At 42.9% G+C, this 14,673-nt stretch overlaps 2 protein-coding genes across 4 annotated transcripts in view; both read left to right on the forward strand.

The window, feature by feature from the left end:
- Nucleotides 1-14,673, forward strand: part of rnasekb (ribonuclease, RNase K b) — a 17,062-nt gene continuing 2,389 nt past the window's right edge. The window contains exons 1-3 of one of the 2 annotated variants that reach the window (XR_003986390.1): nucleotides 1-264; nucleotides 1,576-1,658; nucleotides 2,793-3,424. Coding sequence is in view for 1 of the 2 variants with exons in the window: in XM_030437637.1 (XP_030293497.1) it covers nucleotides 187-264; nucleotides 1,576-1,658; nucleotides 2,793-2,937 (306 nt within the window). In the remaining variant the exon portion in view is untranslated. Of the gene's footprint in view, nucleotides 265-1,575; nucleotides 1,659-2,792; nucleotides 3,583-14,673 lie in introns of those variants that run through there. The other variant, XM_030437637.1, reaches the window with a different exon arrangement.
- LOC115593929 (uncharacterized) overlaps nucleotides 6,385-14,673 on the forward strand; it is a 25,972-nt gene continuing 17,683 nt past the window's right edge. For both annotated transcript variants that reach the window (XM_030437631.1, XM_030437632.1), the window contains exons 1-5: nucleotides 6,385-6,477; nucleotides 7,121-7,420; nucleotides 7,732-7,782; nucleotides 11,655-11,954; nucleotides 12,258-12,308. In XM_030437631.1, the coding sequence (XP_030293491.1) occupies nucleotides 7,123-7,420; nucleotides 7,732-7,782; nucleotides 11,655-11,954; nucleotides 12,258-12,308 (700 nt within the window). In that variant the 5' untranslated portion in view covers nucleotides 6,385-6,477; nucleotides 7,121-7,122. The remainder of the gene's footprint in view (nucleotides 6,478-7,120; nucleotides 7,421-7,731; nucleotides 7,783-11,654; nucleotides 11,955-12,257; nucleotides 12,309-14,673) is intronic.

Below are 14,673 nucleotides of genomic sequence, written 5' to 3' on the forward strand. Positions count from 1 at the left end.
CGCGTTAGACGTTTTCATTGGTCGAGCGCTGCGTGTCACGATAACAGTCGACTTTCACCGAGTGTAACCGAGTGATGAGGATCAGCTGACCGTCAGGCTCGTTCGTCCTTCGATGGATCATTTCTCAGTTTAGTGAATCAAAATTAAAATCCTTCTTCTGATCGATCGATAAGTTCGAACACAGACATGCCGTCGCTGCTGTTCTGCGGGCCGAAGATGGCCGCGTGCGGGATCGTGATCAGTATCTGGGGCGTCATCATGCTGGTAAGACTGACGGAGCTCCGGCAGCGGTGCCGACTATTTCCTGGATTTATACTGGTTAGCTAGCGAACCGTTCGTGGTGATGTTGACTTCTTCTTTAACCATAAACCACACATCTCTTTAAAACTAATTTATATGACCTCATATACAAGTTGCAGTTCGTGTGACGTTAAAAAATGACCAAAGCAAACCGTCTGTCCGGTCTCCGGTACATAGACGGAGCCCGTGCAGGCCGAGCTAAATGTATGTACGATAACAATACTGCACTAGTAATCAATACATGTCTACTTCGATCAATTAGCTTGAATTAAGCATCTGTGCCTGTGTAATAAACGTGATGGAGCCGACTACAGCCTGGTGTTTCAGTCAGATAAACGGTAGCGAGGGTCTCTGATCACATGACAGCCTGTCAGCCGTTAAAGACAGCTGTCACTCAAACACACACGGATCATGTTGTTATCGATCAGCAGGACATACATACTCATCATGTGATCTGCTGATGACAGGATATTAAAGTATATGAAGTGATTTTGTGTTTTTCTGTGACTGAGTCATGTGACTCTCATTCTGCCTCATGTGATGTTTCAGAACAGGAAGTCAGAATGTCAGAACACATGAAGACTCAGATCATGATGTAAAGTGAAGGAGGATGTTGTCTGAACAGTTGAGATGAAACTAATGATCAGTTTGATTATGAATTCATGTATTTCTTATTTTTCATATAAATTGTCTTGGCTGAAACCAAAGGCCTTCACTTTACTGTCTGCACACACAGACTGTCAGAAACAAGCTCGATAAAGACTGTTAACTTCAGATAAACGATTACTAAAGTAGAATAAAGGCAAAAAACATAAACATGGAAATGACTTCAGCAGTTTGTCTGATGATGTTTTCTTATGTAATCTTGTAAAGTATCATTTAAAAGCACTATATAAATATTATCAGTGATTATTAAAATAAAATAGTTAAAAAAGTTTTCTACTTGTTTCACTCGGCACTTCATGAGACTGCCTTGGATTAAATGTTAGTTATTTGTTCATCAGGCTGCATTCTCACATGTTGAACTCATCCATCAAAACTGAATAAATGGATCATTGAAATGCACAAAGAGATGTAGAAGTTCTTAAATATTGATGATGTGTTCACCTGTAAAGAGGTCAGAGTTATTCTGAGTTCTTTATTGACTGAAATATATGAAGCTTTTTTTAATAAAACACCAGTGGAATGTACTTTTCTCAAATAAACAAACACGAGCAGCTGATCTAAAGTGAAAGCTGGAGCCTCGTGTTGATCCGCTCTGCTCTTTTCTTTCAGGCGATGTTGGGAATCTTCTTCAGCGCGAAGTCGGCCGTGCTGATCGAGGACGTCCCGTTCACTGAGGAGGACATCCGTGGCGAGTGAGTCGACGTTGTTGCTGTTGCTAACGCTGATATGAGGAAGTTAAAAAATACCAATATATTTATATATCGGCCGACAAACACACATTTTCCAGTTGTGACAAAGATACAAATCAGAGGCAGGATATCTGAGTTAAACAGCATTAAACTTCACGGGGAGTTTAATTACTTACAGGGCCAATAATGTCTGATAATATTAGTGAGTTTCAGAGCAGATGAATCAACAGGATGATGTTCAGATCACTGTTGTATAAAGATATCAGCTGATCCCAGCGCTGTTCGACGTGTCCTTAAAAAGAATATTTCAATATTTTTAGGCTGTATCTGATACACAATACTGATCTTGACACCTTGAAATCTCCTCAAAATAACTTCAGAAACATCAGACTGGGAGACAAAATCAAACATCACAATATATTGACCAAATACCTCCATATTAATAATCCGACCGTACTGTCGTCAGTTTACACTCTTTACTTCTCTTATTGATTGTCCACGAGCTGCAGCGTTCAGATCCACTTTATTGTATTTACATACACAAAATAAAACAAAATACTGTTTCCATCAGCTACATTATGTATCAGTGTTTCAGCCGTAATAAATATCTATATAAAAAGAAAAACTGCTGCAATTCAGTAAATCCACATGCAGGATGAATCTGCTGACATCGAGGTCGGTCAGAATATTTTCTTCTCCCACATGAATGTTGATCAGCGATGTGCAGACATGAATACAATCAGATTTTAAAATGTTTTCAGAAGGAAACCCGTGTTTGATGAGAAATGATTTGTTTTCTGTCGACAGTTTAATCAGCTGGAAGCCTTATGACACCAAACTGTTGAAAGGCTCCAGCTTCTTAAAGAGATTCAGTTATTTTCTTTGTCTGAACAACTTTGTAGTTTTGAGTGAATGTTTAAAGACTGTCGGAAACTACAACTTTGTTATTTTATATTCAAAATCATGTCAGTAATCGCTCGTTGCAGCTCGACCACACGTGATGTGACGTCATCCGGCTCCTCTGCAGCTCTTCAGTCAACATATTAAAGGATTCCTCATCATATATTCGTGTCTGACTTCAGCTGAAGGTTTTCAGACGAACAGTTTTGTTAACTCGTCTCTTCTTCTCTCCTGCAGTCAAAATCCTCCCGGGAACATCTACGGTCTCTACAACCAGGTCGGCATCAACTGCTTCATCGCCGCAGGGATCTACGTGGCGGTGGGCGCCGTGTCGCTCTGCCAGGTCCGCCTCAACAAACGGCAGGAGTACATGGTGACATAATCAGCCGGGATCTGACCTCTGACCCCTCCGAGGACCTGACGTCAGCAGCTGGAGGTCGTTTTCTGTCCATGAAGTTTACGTTTCTTTTAAAGCCGACCGATCAGCAGCTGAAGTCACCGGAGAGTCGTTTAAATCTCAGTTCAGGGCGATGTGACGGCGGTCAGGCGGCACCGGAATTATTTATTTTAAAGAAAAAATCCTCGATGTGTTTGTCGTCTGCTGTGATGTGTGTGTTGTTGTTGTTGTTGTTGTTGTTGTTGAATGAAACGTTGCATCATTCCTTTCTCATGAAAACGACCAACTGTTGATTCACTTTAGCTTCAAAACTCCTGAAACGTCACAATTATTTCATCATTGAATTAGATTTCAATTAACGGGGAAATTAGAAATGAAAGTAAATGTTGGATTTTCTGTCGGCTGACTGAACATCTTGACGCTGTAAACTGAGTCAGTCTTTATTTTGTACCTGTTGAACGAACACGTCAAGGTGTCGACTCCAGAAACCTTCAGAAGAAACACAAATGTTAATGTGTGTTCAGGCTGTTTGTTATTAATGCTGCTGTGGATCAAACTGAAAGATGTTTAATGTTACAAAAATTATGGTGGATGATCCTTTGCAATAAAGTGTGTGTGAATGTAAACAAAGAGATAATTGTCTTTATTTATAGAATTGTAGAAATTGTTCTTTATTTGAATGAAGGCTGGTGTGAAGTCTCCTCTTAGCTACAATAAAAATTTTTTATTAAATGGCTCGATAATTAACTTCAGGTATAGAAGTTAACCAACAATAAACTTGTTCATAATAAACATTGAATGTTTCACCAGGAAGCAGTTTTTGATGAGTGTAAAGTTCAGTCTGTGGAGTCTGAAGCATTCACTTATTGCTGCGTGTCGAGTAGCTCCAGAGGTAAGTTGCTGAAATATCGACCTTATTTGAATTGTCAACTGTCTATATTGTATCAGAGGCCCTTTGTGATGATTATACTGGTCTTCATTTGTATATTCACAGCGTAATTATCTGTAGTTTATCTTGGTTGTTACAACCACTTTTCAAGCATTGCCTGCCAGCTAGTTGTGAAGGTAACGTAAGCGTCCGGTAATGAATCGGATGGATGGATGATTTATCATTGGTAGGTAACCAGAGAAATAATACTAGTGAAATTAACATTCCTGCCTCTCTCTCTTTCTCTGTCATTAGTCCTGTTATAATGCAACTGGTGTGTATCACTCACTCTTTTTGTCTGTCAGACTCTTTCTGATGTGACTTTCACTGGTGTGGACTTCACAGGCATTCTTCACATTTGTAGCTTTGTACTGTATACTGCTGTGATCCCGCCTGGATGGTCATAAAGCCTACTGCTATTACAGAGTGACTGTAATGAATGCAACCATCTCTCTGTTCACCTAAACATTATTTAAAAATGTACCTTAACTGATCCCTGCTCTCTTTCTTTCCTTTGTCTGTCTCTGCACCTCTCTCTCTATCTTTCTCTCTCTCGTTCTCTCTGTTTTTCATACTTTAAGGTGCCACTTTGGTGAGGAGCTCTTTATTTTACATGGATTTATGGTCTTACTGTGGGCATAATTGTGTATTTGTATAAACAGTATATTTCATTAAACACTGAAAAGACATCTAGCAGCACAGCAGTGTTTCTTTGACATCCACTTTTACTTCAAGGTGGGAATTGTGACACTGTGGCCTTCTGTCCCAAGATGAACGTCTCTGTGAGCAGTGAAAGAGCGTACCAATTTTTTAACATGGTTACTGTCTTCCATGTCGGCTACTGCACTTTATTTTAAGCGGCTGCTGCTGGTGGGGAGGCGATCATGGATCACCTGCCCCTGGTTTTTGTTTTTCTTGTTTTCACACACACACACACACACACACACACACACACACACACACACAAACACACATTCTTGTTGTCTGTCATTGTTTAATAAAAAAGACTTTCTTTGACAACCTTCATTTGTATCAGCCATCCTTACACTGATGTCTCAATAACTGTAAATAGGAGTTACAAGTGTTTTGTTATAATAGTTAATTGCTTAAGTTGGGTTGAGTTACAGCTAACGTTACTCTGTGCACTAACCCAGAGCCATAGAGAAACATGTTAATAGCTCTGCACTTACCTTTAGACTCAAACATAAAAAGGGTAAATTAGTTTTTATTCCTTAATAGTTTTGATAATATGTGTGTGTCTTAATCTTAAATATTCTAGTAATATTCTTAGTTTTAACGTGATCATGTTTCCTGGGGATGGCCACTTTCATCAGAGTTGTCTTTGTTGTTATTGTTGCTATGTATATCTCTCTCTTTTTTTGTTTGTTTGTTGATGTGTATGTAGTGTCCGTTGTCATCAAAGATGTGTAATGTACTGTCAGTGAAGACAAATCTCCCTACGGGACAAATCAAATCAATCAAATCAAATCAGAAGAAGTGAGCTAGCTGCTCGGTGAATGCTGAACGGACCACGGCACCACGAAGGTAAGCTAATGGCTGAATCGGAATTTATTAGCCAAATCACGGGAAGTAGCCCAGTTGCGCTAAAATGAAAATCATGAGACGTCTATCAACAGATGAATGATATGGAATAGAAAAGTTAAACATGAACACTTAGCTTTTCCCTCCAAAAATGTAAGTAGATACAAGTAATACACAGCTTTTCGTTGTCACCCTCCCAGAGGAAAATGTTACTGCTCAAAGCTTGCTCGCTCAATGAGAGTTCTCATTTCAGTCTCATTGTAGTCTTTTTTGGTCTCAAACATTTTTTCCTAAAATTCCTTAGGAGCAATAGGTGAGACTTGAGACTTTACCGCTTAAACCTTGCTCCTTTCCAGCACTGGGGAGACATTCTGAAACTTCATTGAGAGCTTGATGAGATCTCCTTTGAAACTTACAGGGAGCCCAAGTTGAGATTTTCTGCAGCTGTTTCTCAGGAGAAACAATTGAGAAACAGGAGAAATCAGCCACAGCCTCACTTTGGTCTCACAGAGATCTCATAGTTGTCTAGGAGAAATGAATGAGACACTACTGAGATCTCTTTTCCAATTTTTGTTTCCTCTGGGCTGCCTCTCAAAATGCAAAACTGACATTACAAAATGCAATAACAGCTGGTTGTGTGTTTTTTTTTATTTTTGATATTTACCGTTCAATAATGCAACCGCTGCTGTTGGGGCTTACATGAACCACGTGACTGCCCCAGCAGCGACATCAAAGAGTGTCGCAACTCCGTCTCTCTGGGTTCAGCCCGGATTTTGGGCGGGAAGGAGCGGGCCGAACCATTGTTCACTGGAGGGGTGACTTGTGAGCCGTGAAACTGAATGTAATGATGATTAACAATCAAAGTTGGAAAAAATCAAATCTATGGTGATAAGAAAGCTGTCGTCGTATATGTTTTTAAATGTATTGTTGATAACCACAGCGGCAGGCGGGTCGGTGATACGATATAAGTTGGTATGTGCCGTGTTTCCTGCTCCCGCCTCTGGGAGACTGACAAATAACCTTCAGGTCTGGGATGTAAACAAGCTGTTGATGAAGTAAGTATGAATTGATAATAAATACTATTCCTTTAAGTATTCATTTAAGATGTGTTTCTTTTGAATTAATGCATTGTGAGATAAAACCTTTACAACCTTATTGACCAAACAAAAATTTGTGCTGAACATTAAACAGACTGTGTGAGGAGGATTTGTTTGTTCTTTGTTCTCCGGTTTGAATGATGGCTGATGCTAGCTCCCTGTTAGCTGTTAGCTGGACTACGATCGTATTAAAGGTTGAAGGAGCGGATGATTTATTATTAGCGTCTCTTTTCTCGTCTGTACTTGTTCATGTACAACAGTCACAGGTCTGCTAGTCGTCGCTGGTGCTGACCTGTTTGTTGACTTTAAGCTCTCACAACAAGGCAAAAGATATAAAAAGTAATGAGGACATAATGAAGTATAAAAGCTTAACTGTAACTCTCAGCTAAATACATTGACTCAAATACTTCACTTCAGGACACATTTAAGGGCAGAGCAACGTGTAGCGTGTGTACAGTAAATACAGCCGACTGTTAGCTGAGAATAAATCAAGGCGACAACGATAACCTCCATCTTTAATTTGAGGGTGTTCACATCACATCAGAAAAAACAGCAGGAACAGTCTCTCATGTTTCTGTTCTGTCATGTTTCTGTGTAACAGAGATGTCGGATACTTCAGAGAAAAAGTGGAAACCAACTCTGACTAAAATCCTGGAGGAGCTGGACAACAAACAGTACAGAAAGACAATGGAATATTTGGACAAAGTTCCCAAAGGTCAGAAGAAAGGCAGATCTTTTGCAACGATGGCCCAAAAAATAATTGAGCGCTACGGACATGACGAATCAATTTCTACAATACATAAAATCATGGAAGAGATACCGAGGAAGGATCCGAGGATGCAGGAACTGTTGGGCCCCTTTGTTGAAGAACTGAGGAGCAAAAATGAAAAAGGGAGAAAAGGTGAGTTCATATAATAATAGTTGTAAAATATTGGATTTTTTAAAGTTTCATTTGATCACGGATGGAGAATGTATAAATACTCTAATGTCAAGATGTAAACCAATATGTTAACAATAAATATAAATATTGAACCCCAAATAAGTGATTAAGTATTCACCTTCAGGTTTTATTTAGCAGAGACACCTCTGGCTGCAGGAAACAGCTGTGAAGCTTTTAAACTGTTCACACTGTCAAAGTGAAGCATGGACACTGAGTGGACAGCAGGTGTCGCAGGAACTAAATTCACATTTAGTGTCAAATCTATTTTACAGGAAAGAAGAGAAAGTGTGATTCAGTGGAGAAGGAAGACAATCCTCCAGCAGGTAGGTTAACAGACAACACATCACTCAGAGAAGTGTTTCACTGCCGGCTCATGCATGAAACTGGTTCGTCTCTGCAGCCGAAAGACACTAATATGTTTGAAAGTAGTGTGATGAACAGAGATAAAAGGCTGTGGTATCCCTTCTGCTCCAAAGATAGAAAACCTACAACAACCAGAATGCACTGCACCAGACCAAAAAAAACAAACATCCACTGATGGATGGTGCTGCTTCATTTTGGCTCGTAGTCGGCTGGCTGCTAATAAACAACAGAAACAAAAACAGTCTCCGAACTGGATTGTGGTTAATATCAGCACCGCCTTGTTTTACAGTTTGATCAGAGATTTTTCAGCCTCTGTTTTCACAACACAGAAACAATATGATGTTGACTTCCAGGACACATTTTTCTCTACTGTATCTAAACAAAACACTAAAGTATGTTTCTGAAAACATTTTGGGCAAAAGTAGGCAGTTGAAGTCATACCATCTGGGTTTATAGTTTTTTCTGCACAACCGTTTTTTAGACAGTTTAATCAGATTTTAAAGGCCTGGCCTGGGGTTGGGGCTCGCAGGCGAGCGCCTGGTGGCCGGGTCTGTGCCCATGGGACCCGGCCAGGCGCAGCCCGAACGAGCAACGTGAGCCCGCCCTCCCGTGGGCTCACCACTCGCGGGAGGGTTCAGAAGGGGCCAGTGCAGTGGGATATGGGTGGCAGTCGTGGGCGGGGGCCCCGGCGGCCCAATCCCCGGATGGTGACTCTAGCCATGGGGACATGGAATGTCACCTCGCTGGGGGGGAAAGAGCCTGAGCTGGTGCGTGAGGTTGAGCGGTACCGGCTAGAAATAGTTGGGCTCACCTCCACGCACAGTCTGGGCTCTGGAACCCAACTCCTTGAGAGAGGCTGGACTCTCTTCTACTCTGGAGTTGCCCGCGGTGAGAGGCGGCGAGCTGGTGTGGCCTTGCTTATAGCCCCCCAGCTCAGCCGCCATGTGTTGAAGTTCTCCCCGGTGAACGAGAGGGTCGTTTCCCTGCGCCTTCGGGTCAGGGTTAGGACTCTCACCGTTGTCTCGGCTTATGGGCCGAACAGCGGTGCAGAGTACCCGACCTTCTTGGAGTCCCTGGGAGGGGTACTGGAGAGTGCTCCAACCGGGGACTCCGTCGTTCTCCTGGGGGACTTCAACGCCCACGTGGGCAGAGACAGTGTTACCTGGAGGGGTGTTATTGGGAGGAACGGCCTCCACGATCTGAACCCGAGTGGTGTTTTGTTACTGGACTTCTGTGCTAGTCACAGTTTGTCCATAACGAACACCATGTTCAAGCATAAGGGTGTCCATATGTGCACATGGCACCAGGACACCCTAGGCCGGAGATCAATGATCGACTTTGTGGTCGTGTCATCTGACCTCCGGCCATATGTCTTGGACACTCGGGTGAAGAGAGGGGCTGAGCTGTCAACTGATCACCACCTGGTGGTGAGTTGGATCTGCTGGCGGGGGAGGAAGCCGGACAGACCTGGCAGACCCAAACGTATCGTGAGGGTCTGCTGGGAACGTCTGGCAGAACCCTCTGCCAGGGAGATCTTTAACTCCCACCTCCGGGAGAGCTTTGACCAGATCCCGAGGGAGGCTGGGGACATTGAGTCCGAATGGACCATGTTCTCCACTTCCATTGTTGACGCAGCTGTCCGGAGCTGTGGTCGTAAGGTCTCCGGTGCCTGTCGCGGCGGCAATCCCCGAACCCGGTGGTGGACCCCGGAAGTAAGGGTTGCTGTCAAGCTGAAGAAGGAGTCCTACCGAGCCTGGCTGGCCTGGGGGACTCAGGAGGGGGAAGCAGTCCTCCACCAACACTGTTTACAGTGGAGGTGGGGAGCTGTTGACCTCGACTGGGGATATCGTTGTGCGGTGGAAGGAATACTTCGAGGATCTCCTCAATCCCACTGACACGCCTTCCATAGAGGAAGCAGAGGCTGGGGACTCAGAGGTTGACCCATCCATCACCCAAGCCGAATTCACTGAGGTAGTTTGGAAGCTCCTCAGTGGCAAAGCACCGGGGGTGGATGAGATCCGCCCTGAGTACCTCAAGTCTCTGGATGTTGTGGGGCTGTCTTGGCTGACACGTCTCTGCAGTGTCGCGTAGCAGTCGGGGACAGTGCCTCTGGACTGGCAGACCGGGGTGGTGGTCCCCCTATTTAAAAAGGGGGCGGGAGGGTGTGTTCCAACTATCGGGGGATCACACTCCTCAGCCTCCCTGGGAAAGTCTATTCCGGGGTACTGGAGAGGAGAATTCGGCCGATAGTCGAACCTCGGTTTCAGGAGGAACAATGCGGTTTTCGTCCTGGCCGTGGAACACTGGACCAGATTTATACCCACCGCAGGGTGCTCGAGGGTTCATGGGAGTTTGCCCAACCAGTCCACATGTGTTTTGTGGACTTGGAGAAGGCTGTGGGAGGTGCTCCGGGAGTACGGGGTCGGAGGCCCCCTGTTAAGGGCTGTACGGTCCCTGTACGACCGGAGCAGGAGCTTGGTTCGCATTGCCGGCAGTATGTCAGACCTGTTCCCAGTGCATGTTGGACTCCGGCAGGGCTGCCCTTTGTCACCGGTTCTGTTCATTATTTTTATGGACAGAATTTCTAGGCGCAGCCATGGGCCGGAGGGGATCTGGTTCGGGAGCCACTGGATGTCATCTCTGCTTTTCGCGGATGATGTGATCTTGTTGGCTCCTTCGAGCCAGGACCTCCAGCATGTCCTGGGGCGGTTTGCAGCCGAGTGTGAAGCGGCTGGGATGAGAATCAGCACCTCCAAATCCGAGGCCATGGTTCTCGACCGGAAAAAGGTGGCTTGCTCCCTCCAGGTGGGAGGTGAGTTCCTGCCTCAAGTGGAGGAGTTTAAGTATCTTGGGGTCTTGTTCACGAGTGAGGGAAAGATGGAGCGTGAGATTGACAGGCAGATCGGTGCAGCGGCCGCAGTAATGCGATCATTGTATCGGTCCGTCGTAGTGAAGAGAGAGCTGAGCCGAAAGGCAAAGCTCTCAATTTACCAGTCAATCTACGTTCCGACCCTCACCTATGGCCATGAACTTTGGGTCATGACCGAAAGAATAAGATCCCAGATACAAGCAGCCGAAATGAGTTTCCTCCGCAGGGTGGCAGGGCGCTCCCTTAGAGATAGGGTGAAGAGCTCTGTCACCCGGGAGGAGCTCAGAGTAGAGCCGCTGCTCCTCCACATCGAGAGGAGCCAGCTGAGGTGGCTCGTGCATCTGTTTCGGATGCCCCTGGGACGCCTCTCTCGGGAGGTGTTCCTGGCATGTCCCGCCGGGAGGACACCCCGAGGAAGACCCAGGACACGCTGGTGTGACTATGTCACTCAGCTGGCCTGGGAACACCTTGGGATCCTCCCGGAAGAGCTGGAGGCAGTGTCCAGGGAGAGGGAAGTCTGGGTGTCCCTGCTCAGGCAGCTGCCCCCGCGACCTGGCCCCGGATAAGCGGATGATATTGGATGGATGGATGGATGGATGGATTAATCAGAGTTTGGTGAGACAACCTGGCAGCTCTCTGTGGTTGATAAAACAGCCCTAAAATCCACCAGATGATGTAAGACATGTCACTGGGAGGATTTAAAGAGATGAGAATTTTAGCATTGTTCAGTTTCATACAGTATTGTACTTAAGTGCACATTTACAGTTAGAACAACAGCACGTGTGTACAGTAAGTACAGCCAACTGTCAGCTGATCTCTGTGCTGCAGAACTGTGAAATAAATCAAGACGACAACTATAATGTGATAACCTCTATCTTTAATTCAAGGCTGTTCACATCACATCAGAACAAACAGCAGGAACTGTCTCTCATGTTTCTGTTCTGTCATGTTTCTGTGTCACAGAGATGTCGGATACTTCAGAGAAAAAGTGGAAAGCAACTCTGACTAAAATCCTGGAGGAGCTGGACAACAAACAGTACAGAGAGACGATGGAATATTTGGACAAAATCCCCGGAAGTCAGAAGAAAGGCAGATCTGAAGCAACGATGGCCCAAAAAATCATTGAGCGCTACGGACATGATGAATCAATTTCTGCAATACATAATATCATGGAAGAGATACCGAGGAAGGATCCAAGGATGCAGGAACTGTTGGGCCCCTTTGTCGAAGAACTGAGCAGCAAAAATGAAAAAGGGAGAAAAGGTGAGTTCATATAATAAAAGTTTTTAAATATTAGACTTTTTAAATGTTTTATTAGTGTATATATATAAAAACTCTAATGTCAAAATGTAAACCAATATGTTAACAATAAATACAAATACTGAACCCCAGATAAGTGATTAAGTATTCACCTTCAGGTTTTATTTAGCAGAGACACCTCTGGCTGCAGGAAACAGCTGTGAAGCTATTAAACTGTTCACACTCTCAAAGCGAAGCATGGACACTGAGTGGACAGCAGGTGTCTCAGGAACTAAACTCACATTTAGTGTCAAATCTATTTTACAGGAAAGAAGAGAAAGTGTGATCCAGTGGAGAAGGAAGACAATCCTCCAGCAGGTAGGTTAACAGACCACATCACTCAGAAGTGTTTCACTGCCGGCTCGAGCATGAAACTGTTCGTCTCTGCAGCAGAAAGACACTAATATGTTTGAAAGTAGTGTGATGAACAGAGATAAAGGGCTGTGGTATCCCTCCTGCTCCAAAGATAGAAAACCTACAACAACCAGAATGCACTGCACCAGACCAAAAAAACACTTCCGCTGATGGATGGCTGTGCTTAGTTTTGGCTCCTAGTCTTGATCTGACGGTACTTGTTGTGTCCGCCGATCTGTGGTTGATACAACAGCCCTAAAATCCACCAGATGATGTAAAACATGTCACTGGGTCCGTGTATCTTTTGGTCATTCGATTTTCCTTTCAGAAATGGGTATTAAAAAACTAAAAACTAGTGGCTATTTGATTTTCGTTTTAGAATATAAAAATTAAACTTGAAATACAAGTCGTTTTTCCTTTTTCATGGTCAAAAAGGGATGAGTGAAATTATAAAAATGATTCAATTTTCATTTTCTATGTCATATAACAAAAAATAAAATCACTAGAAAACAGAAGCGGAAAAAGGCCTGTTTATTCATATTCTGAGACCGGATGTTGTCATTTACAGGACGGTGCTGTGTAGAAGAAACAGTAGGCTTGTAGGCTACGGCAGGGCAATCTACCGTGACACATGGACATGGAACTGCGGTCAAGCCAGCCGTCACCCCGATCTCCGTGGTCAAATCAGCTGCACTAAAATTTCGAGTGTGCAAGTATTCTCAGCATCATGGTAAACGCGGAGAAACAGCGTATTAACTTTAGGTTTTCAAAATAAAGGTATTAAGAACAGTAAGCTATAATTCGAACCAACATTTAAAATAAAATATGTTACATTAAAGTGTTTCATGAGCCCATGATGAAGAAAAAAACACTTAATATCAAGTATCTTTACTGCACCAGTAGAGACATGCCAAAATAAAAGTCCCATATTTATGCCTCCAGTTCGCATATTTGGCCATATTTGAGGTGCTGTAAAAACACATTGCTCAATATTTCTGGCTACTGATGGTATATTTGAAATCTACACATCTAAGACTACCACTATACTTGATATCAAGCATTTTTACTGCACGGATGTTGAGATATTCAACAATAAAATTCCCCATTTGTACCTCCAAGTGGCATATTTTCATATATTTGAGCTCCTGTAAAAACACTTTGCTCAATAATTACATGCTATGGATGGTATACTTAACTTCTACACATATAAGACTACAAGCACACTTAATATCAAATTTACTGGACCAATGTGGATAAATTCAACAAAAAATTATATTTATACCTGCAGATTCCATATTTTCATATATTTGACGTACTGTAAAAACACTTTGCTCAATAGTTCCTGGCTATGGGTGATATATCTGACTTTTACACAAGTGTTCTTACAGTAGCTCAAATATGGTCAAATATGCAATCTCCAGGCATAAATATGGGACTTTTATTTTTGAATTTCTCCTTGATATCAATTATAGTTGTAGTCTTATATGTGTAGAAGTCAAATATACCATCCATAGCAAAGAATTACTGAGCAAAGTGTTTTTACAGTAGTTTAAATATATGAAAATATGCCACTTGGAGGTACAAATGGGGAATTTTATTGTTGAATTTATCCACATTGGTTCAGTAAAAAATGCTTGATATCAAGTATAATAGTAGTCTTATATGTGTAGATGTCAAATATACCATCCATAGCAAGGAAATATTGAGCGAAGTGTTTTTACAGCACCTCAAATATGGTCAAATATGCAAACTGGAGGCATGAACATGGGACTTTTATTTTGGCATTTTTCACACTGGTGCTGTAAAGATAGCTACCTGATATTAAGTGTTTTTTATTCATCATGGGGTCATGAAACGCTTTAATGTAACATATTTTATTGAATGTGGGTTCGAATTATAGCTGTCTTTTCTTAATACCTTTATTTTGAAAACCGAAAGTCCGCATTTACCATAATGCTGACAGTACTTGTACACTCGAAATTTAAGTGCAGCTGATTTGACCACGGAGATCGGGGTGATGGCTGGCTTGACCGCAGTTCCATGTCCATGTGTCACGGTAGATTGCCCCGCCGTAGCCTACAAGCCTACTGTTTCTTCTACACAACACCGTCGTGTAAATGACAACATCCGGTCTCAGAATATGAATAAACAGACCTTTTTTCCGTTTCTGTTTTCTAGTGATTTTACTTTTTGTTATATGAAATAGAAAATGAAAATGTAATCATTTTTTATGATTTCGCTCATCCCTTTTTGACCATAAAAAAGAAAAACGCCTTGTATTTCAAGTTTAATTTTTATATTCTAAAACGAAAATCAAATAGCCACTAGT

The sequence above is a fragment of the Sparus aurata genome, chromosome 13 (assembly GCF_900880675.1).
Source record: "Sparus aurata chromosome 13, fSpaAur1.1, whole genome shotgun sequence".
Lineage (NCBI taxonomy): Eukaryota > Metazoa > Chordata > Actinopteri > Spariformes > Sparidae > Sparus > Sparus aurata.